The sequence below is a fragment of the Tenebrio molitor genome, chromosome 6 (assembly GCF_963966145.1).
Source record: "Tenebrio molitor chromosome 6, icTenMoli1.1, whole genome shotgun sequence".
Lineage (NCBI taxonomy): Eukaryota > Metazoa > Arthropoda > Insecta > Coleoptera > Tenebrionidae > Tenebrio > Tenebrio molitor.
The window spans coordinates 18,939,472-18,950,241 of NC_091051.1; the positions used below are offsets into that span (position 1 = coordinate 18,939,472).

Sequence of the window (10,770 nt, forward strand, 5' to 3'; positions counted from 1 at the left end):
ATTTTCTCCTATGTGAACGGATTTTGATAAATGTCACAACTTGTCAAAACGAAACGTCAAGCTAATTTTAAAGGTTTTAAGCGATTTGGAGCCTTTAAGGGGCTCGTCGAACAAAAAAAAACGTTCGTTGTATTCAACTCGTTCGTGTGTAAATTCGGCCTTTTTTGGCACTTGTGGGCCAAAAAAGACCCAATTTACACACGAACTCGTCAATTAAACTACTATTTCGCAACCGAAAATTTGTAATTGCATACCTATTGCAAAATGAATGATCAAAATTTACTTCACTGTCAATAAATACATATAAATCCGGCTTGTATGTCGCTATGGAAATGACGTAAATAAAACAATCATTTTGTAAACAATCGTAAAAATGCCGGAAGACAATTGTAATGAAAGTGATATTTCAGTTTCGTGTGAGTACTCCTCCAGAGTTAACAAATAGAGTCGATTGCAAAAAAATCGAGTACATCATAAAAGTTAAGAGCATTGAATTTTCCTATTTTTAACACATGTAAACCAGTCTTTTCTGACTTTTAATGGCAGGCATACTTAGGTTATGTCTGACGTAAGAAATGAAAAGTTTTGATATTTTTGTTGTCTCGGTAATATCAAAATTGACAACATTCTGTTGTTTCTAATTTCATGCATGAAAACTCTGATCTGTATCAAATATTAAAATGACGTTTACATGGCCAACTTTCTCACTCGTTGAATAATATACTGTTTTTGAACAAGGGACAAGTAAGTGCAAATTAGAAGTTCGATTGAACTAGATCTTTATGTAATTTTTGTAATCTTAAAATTATTCTTAAAAGGGCACAAATAGTTAATAAGTAAGTACAGTGAAATTTCCCCAACGGCCACCCACGAGGAACGAAAAATTGTCCGCTATACAGAAGTGTCCGCTTATCGGAGAAAAGTGAAAAAAATGTTTGGCATTAGGGGATGGACCATAAAAATAAATTATGTATAGTCATGTTCAAATTAACCTGGGACAATTTTATTTTTCGAGTGTAATGTGGGTTGAATATTGAATAATATTTTCATGGATTTTTGCTACCAGAAAAAATAGCAGATTTCATTTATTTGTCAAAGTTGACAAGTGATTATACTTTTCAAAGCAATTTTCCCGCAAAATGCCTAATAATAATAAACTAACAACATTGAATTGTTAATTTTAGCCAATTTTTATTTTTCAATAAAATGTTAATTAATTAAGCTTGAAGTGAAATTAAGAGTCACGTTACAACAGTACAACAGTCTCAGCTTTATTTGAACATGACTGTACATCATAAAAATCAAGAGCACTAATTTTCCTATTTGTAACACATTATTGTTTCTGACTTTTAATGTAAGTACTCGATTTTTTTGCAACCGAATGTACACACGCGGGCACCCAAAAGTGCTCGATAGCTGCCGCAGATTTAAAACGGGACCTGTCCAGTGGCGTTTGTGCTGAATGCATTTTTTATGACAAATGTATGCTTTGTTTAAAAAAGTCAAGATTCTAAAATTAGTCTTGTAGAATACCTATGTAATCTTATTATAATGTGAGCACTTTTGGGTGGGCACGTGTGTACATACATATTTACGTGCAAAAGGTAATTTATTTTACAACTTACAAAAAACATTAATATTATTTAAGTATAACATGTATATATTACATGGTATACATAAACTATGCACATATGTATGAAAAAAATAAAGATACATATGAATGTACATACCACGTGTATGTAACTGTTTGCAAATTGGGGCAATATCATGAATGATAATAATAAGCCCAGCGTAATTGAAAATGCAACCCACAATACATTTCCAAAGTTAACGGGATTATTTTAAATATCGTGTTGTTTTAAAATGAAATTATGAATCCATGATGGCTTTGCTTCCAATAATTTTATTTGTCACAACTGAGATTTACGAAAAAGTTAAAATACGACGATTAAAATGTATCGAACGATGAGACAACAGACATGATCCTGATTTATGGTAAATGTAATAAAATTGCTTCTGCCGTTGCGCGTTTATACAGACAAGAAACATTTTCCCAAAAACTTTTCGTTTTTTCACAATTTCATTTAAATCAAAAAATAAATATTCACGTTAACTTTAGAAATGTAGTGTAGGTTGCATTTTCAATTCTGTCGGGCTTATTATCACTCGTGAAATACGGCTTTTCTCTGAAAACACTTCTTTTCGCGGGGCTGCTGTCCGCTTTAGAGACATTTTATTGTGAATGTCCGCTTTATAGCAGAATTTAATGTGGAGAAACTTATGGGACGACGCCGGGGAATTAGAATTTATCCGCTCAAGGGAAGTGTCCGCTTCTCAGAAGTGACAGTTTCACTGTAATTAGAAATTCATCCAAAATTGTACAGTTGCGGCCAAATAAAAGGGACCACTAAATTGACATTTCATCTTTATAAATTTTGGTAAATCAGGCTTTTAAAATGAAAGTTTCTCTGGTAACCAGATACCCATACCTGTGGCACAACATAACAGTGACGGATGATGTCAATTTGAAAAATAGTTTTTTAAGTTATCTCCAAGGAGATGATTTTTCAGGTGATTTAATATTTAATTCCGATTTACAATAAAAAAAAATTCTGCCCAGTTTTATTTGGCAGCAACTGTACATAAAAGGGAACCATTTGGTTATGATGTTATAATATAAGAATGAATAAAAAAACTTTTTTATTATACCTGAATAATAATCCACGTTTTTGACACTAAAATGCGTGCGAAAAAAGCCTTTAAAACACTAAAGCTTTAAGGGTTGCTTAGGTAACAACAAATTCACCTATACATATTTTGAACAATGATAAATAGATATTGATACACCATTTATGATAACGACGAAACAACAACAATTAACCATTTCTATATCAACGATTAATGGCACAGATTACTTCGGAAAAGGTATTTCAATTAACTTTTTTTTTTGTTATAATTTTCAGATTGTAGTGCAGCTTTAATAAAAAATAGCGTATGATACACGTTTATAAAAGCCTTTGAAGCACTTGCGACGTTAAAAGCACTCCGCTACGCGTCGTGCTCTTAAACTCGTCGGGCGTGCTTTAAAGGCTTCCTTATAAACTTGTATCATAATATACTATTTCTACTTCCGTGTCACAATGAGCATTTTATGACACCGAAAACAGTTTCACAAAGATCAATTTTATAGCTTCGTTTCTAGTGATAATTGAATTTGGAATTGGTATTGAAAAAAATTTCAATGTTAAATGTGATGTCATTTGAACTTGAATCCATGTTTTGGATCATAATGTCGCATACAAAATTTACTGTTGTTTGTAAAAAATTGTAACAACATCCGGGAGACCATTTAAAATTTAATTTCCAATGAAATGAGATTGCTTCGTCAATACCAACCCAATTCCATTAAAATAAAAGTCACTAGATAATTATTTTATATTAAAAAAAAAATAAATTAATGAAGCCGAAATAGAAAAATAACACTCGGTGCACAAGACATGTTGTCGAACTCGTTCCTTTAGATAGAACACTCCTCACTGCGTTCGTCGTGTTCTAAACCCTCTCGTTCGACAATAGACTGTCTTGTGCAACTCGTATAACAATATACTATTGTTTGAAAAGTATTGGTAAAGAAACTGTAGAAAATTAATTAAAAATTTTTGATACAGAAAAAGTGGAGATTTGCGTAATTTAAGTACATACATAAGTTAAGTACAAATTAACTTTTTATTAGTTTAAACAGGAGAATAAAGAACTAAGGGGGTCATTCACGAAACTCGGTAAGGTTCGATAAGACATTGCAAATTCAAAACTATGACAACTGATATTGTTGAAGCATTGTATTTGCCGTTTCGTTAACGATTTGCAATTTATCTGAGATTCGTGAATGACCCCCTTAGATGATAACTATTGAGACTTCCAAAACCATCAAAATAAAACTTGGATATGAATTGCCAAGAAGTATTAATTTCTTAGCGTTTGCCTAAATACCAAGTTTGAGCCTGTAAGTTAAAGAACCATCAACACGTAATTAATATTTCAAAGAAAACATCGTTTTTAAAAATATAAAACTAACGACCAATTTAATCGTCTTGGTATCAGAACTAGTCATCTTGTTTTAAGTACCTATATAATTAATTCACAATGTAAAGTACTTCGTGCAACGACTTATTATTTTCAAAGTTGTGCCAACTCTTATCAATATATTTTATACCTGGAATTTATCAGACGTCCTTGAGCTTGTTAACGCCCATAATGTCGCATACAAAATTTACTGTTGTTTGTAAAAAATTGTAAAATACATGAGGATGACTGGTTGCATGGAGAGTTTAATCACGAAAAAACAAAAAAAACTCCAAACAGTTCCCAGCTTTTTGTCACGTGTATGGTTTTGGTATGTATCTGTTAGATATATATTTCTTAGTCTCAAATTTGTTAAATTCAATTCAGTTGGGAAATACCTATAATTTTGAGAGGATGGACAAAGGATTTGGCTGAAGATGATATCAATCCATCTCCTTGTAAGTATGAATCTAAACTACTCGGCGATAAGCTGGAAAAACTTTGGGAAGAAGAAAAACGAATCGAAAACAATCCATCATTGTCAAAGGTCTTCAGAAAAGCGTTTGGAGTGGAATGTATCTTTTATGGGATCATTCTTTTTCCAGTAGACTTAGGACTAGCGTAAGTTGAGATTTAGTTAAAGTGTGAAATAGTTTTTTTCGGTTTTTCTAGTTTCCTACAACCAGCAATATTGAAAAAATTGTTAGACTATCACGTACCAAATCAATCTGAAATAGACAAGTTGCAAGCTTATTTGTATTCAGCTGCAATCGTAGCTTTGTCTCTTTTTTACATTTTAGTATTTCACACTACCACCTTGAAACTATATAATTTGGGAATGAAACTGCGCATAGCGTGTTCATCTCTGTTATTCAGAAGATGCTTGAAAATGAAGAAGCACACTCTGCAAAATTTCACGACAGGAAAAATAATTAATTTATTATCCAACGATGTCTACCGGTTTGATCTGTTATTTTCTTATTTTCATTATATGTGGATGGGACCATTCAAACTTATTGTATCAACTTACTACATATATTCTACATTTGGTTACACAGCAATGGGGGGAATTGGAGTCATATTAGTGTCACTGCTGGTGCAAAGTATGAATTTTTTTGTTGTATAAAATTTAAATCAAATACAAATTTTAGTCTACGTATCAAGAAATATAGAAGTCACTAGAAGGCGTGTAGCAGTAAAAACCGATTACAGAATTCGTTTGGTAAATGATATCACCACTGGTATCCAAATTATCAAGATGTATACGTGGGAAAAACCTTTTGCAAACTTAGTGAACGCAGCTAGAAGGTGTGTTAATGCATGCTTAACTAATACCTAATCAGTTTAAGTTTCAGGCTAGAGCTAAAAGAAATCACAACAGCTAACCACCTGCGAATTTTCAGCAATATCATTAAAGTGTACGTTCCCAGATTAGCTGTCTTCTTCTGCGTTCTAAGAGCTGTACCAAATGGTGTACGTTTATCATCGCAGTATATTTTTGGCTTGACAAATCTTTATGAAAATCTAAAATTTACTGCAGTCGTTCGCTTACCCATGGCTTTCATTCGTTTCGCGGAAGCAAAAACCTCTGTTGAAAGAATTCAAAAATTTTTGCACCTTGATTGTCACACAAGAAACAATGTTTTCGTCCCTAATAGAACATCTTCAAGACATGACAGTTTACAAGAGAAGCCTGGACTAATTAACTTCAAGAATGTCACTGTTAAATGGGACCAAGCTGTAGCACACAATACTCTGACAGATATTAATTTTACTGCAAATTTTGGAGAGCTAGTGTGTTTGGTTGGTGCCGCTGGAAGTGGAAAATCGACCCTTATTCAGACCATTTTGAACGAAATTGACTTAATTGAAGGAACAATTGATGTTGATGGGTCCATTTCGTATGCGTCTCAAGAACCGTGGATTTTTGCAGGGACCATCAGACAAAATATTTTATTTGGACAAGAATTTGATTCGGAGAAGTACACAAAAGTTGTCAAAATAACTGCTTTGGACTACGATTTGTCTCTTTTTTCATATGGTGACGCTACATTGGTCGGAGAGAAGGGAGTAATGTTGAGTGGAGGCCAAAAAGCTAGAATCAATCTAGCTAGGGCTATTTACAAAGATGCAGATATATACGTTTTGGATGATCCATTTTCAGCTGTTGACATCCACGTAACTAAACAAATTCTTAATGAGTGTATTCATAGTTATTTGAAAGGAAAATGTGTAGTGTTGGTGACTCACCAGTTGCAATACTTACAAAATGTCGACAAGATATATGTTTTAGAACATGGAAAAATTAGTAAGTTGGTAAAATCACATCAATTGAGTAGTATGGAAAATGAGTTTGTTCACTCTAACAGAGATTTAGTTCATACACATGAATCAAAGAAAGAACATAAAGTACCAAAAGAGATAAAGGAACCAGACTCTACTCCTGCTCTCCAAGACTATTTAAACTATTTTCATATGGGTGCAAGTTGTGTTTCCGGCGTTTTAATAATTTTTTTATTTACCTTCGTCATACTGTTGGGATATATGATTGATTACTTTGTGACATTTTGGGTTAACGTGTTACAGCAAAAGAATTTTGGGGCCGAATTTAAACAATTCTTCACAACAACTAACTGTTTGTACGTTTATGCTGCATTTATAGTGTGTCTCATTTTCGTAAGTCATTTCACTTCTTGTGTATTTGTCCGTTATTGCAAAAGTGTATCAGCAAAGACTCACAATGGGCTGTTTAGTACAGTTCTATATTCCACCATGAAGTTTTTCCATGGTCACTCCTCTGGACAAATTTTAAATCGTTTTTCCAAAGACATGGGACATATCGATGAGTTCATTCCAAATAGCTTAATGGAAATCTTGGTACAATTACTCATGATTTTAGGTCTAACAACCATCATATGTATTTTAAATTATTGGATGATAGTACCGACGTTAGTATTTTTTGTAATTTTTTACTTCTGTGCTGTTATTTTCCAACCAAGCAACATCAACATTAGGCGAATAGAAGCACATGGTAAGTTCTACAACTTGCTGTGTCCTGTAATTTGTTTAACTTTTTGTAGCTAGAAGCCCAATTTTTGGTCATTTAGCTGCATCGATTCAAGGATTGACTACAATCAAAGCAATGAATGCCCAAAGAATCGTCCTAGACGAGTTTCACAGTCACCAAAATTATCACACTTCAGCTTTCTACTTGTTCAGAAACATATTTTTCAGTTTTGGATTTTGGATAGACATTATGTGTCTTCTTTATACTGGAATTGTCACATTCAGTTTCTTTCTTCTTGGAGAAAATAACGTTGGAGATGTTGGTTTAGCTATTACCTTATCCACCGTTTTGGGTGGAATGATCCAGTTGGGAATGAAAAGTTGGGGTGAGCTTGATTCTTACATCACTTCTGTGGAACGAGTAGTAGAATATACTAAACTACCTTTGGAGGAAAATACAGGAACTTTTGCTCCCCCGGAATCGTGGCCTGAAAATGGAAACATAATTTTTAATCGCGTTTCTTTAAGATATTCTCCTGAAAACCCGCTTGTTCTCAAGCGTATATCTTTCGAAGTAAAAGCTGGAGAAAAAATTGGAATTGTTGGTAGAACTGGTGCAGGCAAAACCTCCATAATATCGGCTTTGTTCCGCTTGTTTGAATTTGAGGGATCAATCATTATAGATGGAGTCGATACGAAATCTGTTCAGCTGAATGCTCTGCGGTCAAAAATTTCAATTATACCTCAAGAACCAGTTTTGTTCTTAGGCACCTTGCGCAAGAACCTCGATCCTTTCAATGAATTTACCGATTTTCAACTATGGCACGCCTTAGAAGAGGTCCAACTTAAACCAGCTGTGTCCAAATTGTATTCCGGTCTCGACAGCGAGGTTTCTGAAGGAGGATCTAACTTCAGTGTTGGGCAAAGACAACTGTTGTGTCTCGTCAGAACAATGCTGGGAAATTCTAAAATAATTGTTTTGGACGAGGCTACTGCGAGCGTTGATTTGCATACCGACGAAATAATACAGAATACCATCAGGAAAAGGTTTCAGAATTGCACAGTATTGACAATAGCTCACCGATTGGGCACTGTCATGGAATCTGATAGAATTCTGGTCATGGACGGTGGATGTGTTGTCGAATTTGGACCTCCTCATCAGCTTTTGCAAAATGTGAAGGGATTTCTTCATGGATATATAAGGAATAATTTGTAAATTTTATTTTAATTTTACTTTACCCGATTGGAGAAGATCTTACAAAATTAACTTTCTAATATAAAATGTTAAGCACTGCATAATTTTTTTGTAAATTTTTATTTAATAATGAAACACTTCAAGAGCGAAATGCAACTATCCCACCTCCACCCGGGCACGGCAATTTTGCCGGAGTACATACACTATTACGGATATTACTATCAAGTAATAGTGCAGTGCTTATCAACATAATTACCGGCGTCTCGCCTCCGCATTTTGACTTTGTTGTGTATTATGTTCTGTGTCAATGTTAAGGAACTTCCTCACGATGTGACATGAGTATAATAATATACCTTTTTGAATTTCAACTACCAATTTGTTATCTAAATCCAGAATTTTTAAATTTTTAAAAAGAGATTGCGGTACTATTCCCGTTGCTGAAATTACAAGTGGTAAAATCGAATTTTTTTCTAAACACCAAAGATTTCGCATAGCAACGGAGAGCTCTAAATATTTATTAATTTTTGTGTTATATGTCTGTGTTATATTATGTGAATTTGGAACAGCTATATCTAAAAGATATGCTTGCTTTTGTTGTTTATTTAAAATTATAATGTCTGGTCTGTTATGCTTAATATGAATGTCAGTTAAAATTGTTCTATCAAAATATAACTTGTAACTGTCATTTTCCAATTATATTTATATTTATATTTATTATTACTCGGGTGATCAATACAAACATTTTAATATGTCAAGATCATGTTCAACCTTAAGGCCCGGTTGCATAAAGCGATGTCAAGTCGTTGTTAAAGTTAACATAATGTCAAGCGATCTGTTTGGAGGATATTTAACATTTTATTCGAATCAGCCAATCAAATAGGCGGATTTCCGACTTGACGCGTTGTTAGCTGACACGATGTTCACTAAGCTTTATACAGGGTCATTATAAATGATGATCCCATCGTAGGTGGCTGTATACTATGCTTTAGGTGCGCCGCTACGCCCACTAGTTGTTACAAACATTTATAATGACCCCGTACAACCGGGCCTAAAAGTACTTTGGTGGACACACTATTCGATGTTATCTAGTTATTCTTTTACATATAATATGGCTACTAATTTCAACTTCGTCATGTACCACTTTAGCAAGTGAATCAATTTTGTCTTCAATTTGTGCTCCAATACGAAAAGACATTTTTGGCTAGACTGTTCAGACCCAATTATAACTAGTAGATTATATCATTAAGAGCAGAAGTTAGTCTTCTTGTGCTAAGCCCAGAGATTGAAGACCGAGATGAAGTCGAGGTCGACAACTGGGCGAACCACAAAAAGATCTTCTAGTCTGAATGATATACACGGTGTTTCACGTAACTTTCCGAGATCTATGCCGAATATATGCAACTCAATGCTAGATACCAAAAAATACAATTTAATTATCATTTTCGTATCCCACCTCCACCCGGCGGCACGGCAATTTTGCCGGAGTACATACACTATTACGGATAATACTATCAAGTAATAGTGCAGTGCTTATCAACATAATTACCGGCGTCTCGCCTCCACATTTTGACTTTTTTGTGTTTTATGTTCTGTGTCAATGTTAAGGAATTTCCTCACGATGTGACATGAGTATATATATATACCTTTTTGAATTTCAACCACCAATGTGTTCTCTAAGTCCAAAATTTTTAAATTTTTAAAAAGAGATTGGGGTACTATTCCTGTTGCTGAAATTATAAATGGTAAAATCGAAATTTTTTCTAAACACCAAAGATTTCTCATAGCAACGGAGAGTTCTAAATATTTATTAATTTTTGTATTATATGTCTGTGTTATATTGTGTGAATTTGGAACAGCTATATCTAAAAGATATGCCTGGCTTTGCTGTTTATTAAATCATTATTGTTAATGAAAGTTATATATAGTCTATTTTTTAATCAAAGAACCACGACCTGTTGATTTAGGTTTGTAAATACTTATAAAATTTTACTAAATTTAGGGAAGTTAATGATATCTATTGGCTATACCAGCCAACGTCTGTCATTTTTAATGTCCTTGAAAGTACGCCAACTCGCAGCTAAAATTTGAACGTGTTAATAAAAATGCCTCGCAAAGTAAGACATTTATTAAACTCTCAAATTAGTTGTTATTAGTTGTTATTAACTTTATTAACATGCTGCGCTACTAATATCTCTAATAACCTCAATTTTTATATGATGAGATTTTTTACCCTATGTCAAAAATGTACAATGTTGTCAGCTCTATTTTGGGTGTAAATTGCGGTGTTGTGGTTCTTTGATTAAAAAATAGATTATAAAGTCCATTCAAAAATCAAACCAAACGGACTGTCTCGGGATGACGGAAAACGCCCAGATGGGATGACTTTAGTACCGTGGATTAAAGGTCAACCTTTGGTTTGGGACGTTACTGTTGTAGATACACTTGCAGACAGTTACGTATTGAAATCATCTGAAGTCTCAGGTTCTGCCGCTGAAATGGCTTGCAAA

At 33.7% G+C, this 10,770-nt stretch overlaps 1 protein-coding gene across 1 annotated transcript; it reads left to right on the top strand.

The window, feature by feature from the left end:
* The first annotated feature begins 4,155 nt into the window (after positions 1-4,155).
* On the top strand, positions 4,156-8,367 carry LOC138133547 (probable multidrug resistance-associated protein lethal(2)03659). The gene is made up of 6 exons (XM_069051496.1): positions 4,156-4,393; positions 4,450-4,683; positions 4,735-5,165; positions 5,214-5,370; positions 5,418-7,093; positions 7,143-8,367. Exons 1-6 carry the CDS (start codon positions 4,302-4,304, stop codon positions 8,282-8,284), a joined length of 3,732 nt encoding a protein of 1,243 aa, XP_068907597.1. The 5' UTR covers positions 4,156-4,301; the 3' UTR covers positions 8,285-8,367.
* Positions 8,368-10,770: the final 2,403 nt, after the last annotated feature.

What these genes read in the sequence shown, in the direction of transcription:
- LOC138133547 (XM_069051496.1), top strand. Translation starts at nt 4,302, where the DNA reads ATGAGGATGACTGGTTGCATGGAGAGTTTAATCACGAAAAAACAAAAA. An exon ending in AGTGTCACTGCTGGTGCAAA is followed by an intron (nt 5,166 to 5,213) that starts GTATGAATTTTT and finishes TACAAATTTTAG; the next exon opens with TCTACGTATCAAGAAATATA. An exon ending in TTAGTGAACGCAGCTAGAAG is followed by an intron (nt 5,371 to 5,417) that starts GTGTGTTAATGC and finishes TTTAAGTTTCAG; the next exon opens with GCTAGAGCTAAAAGAAATCA.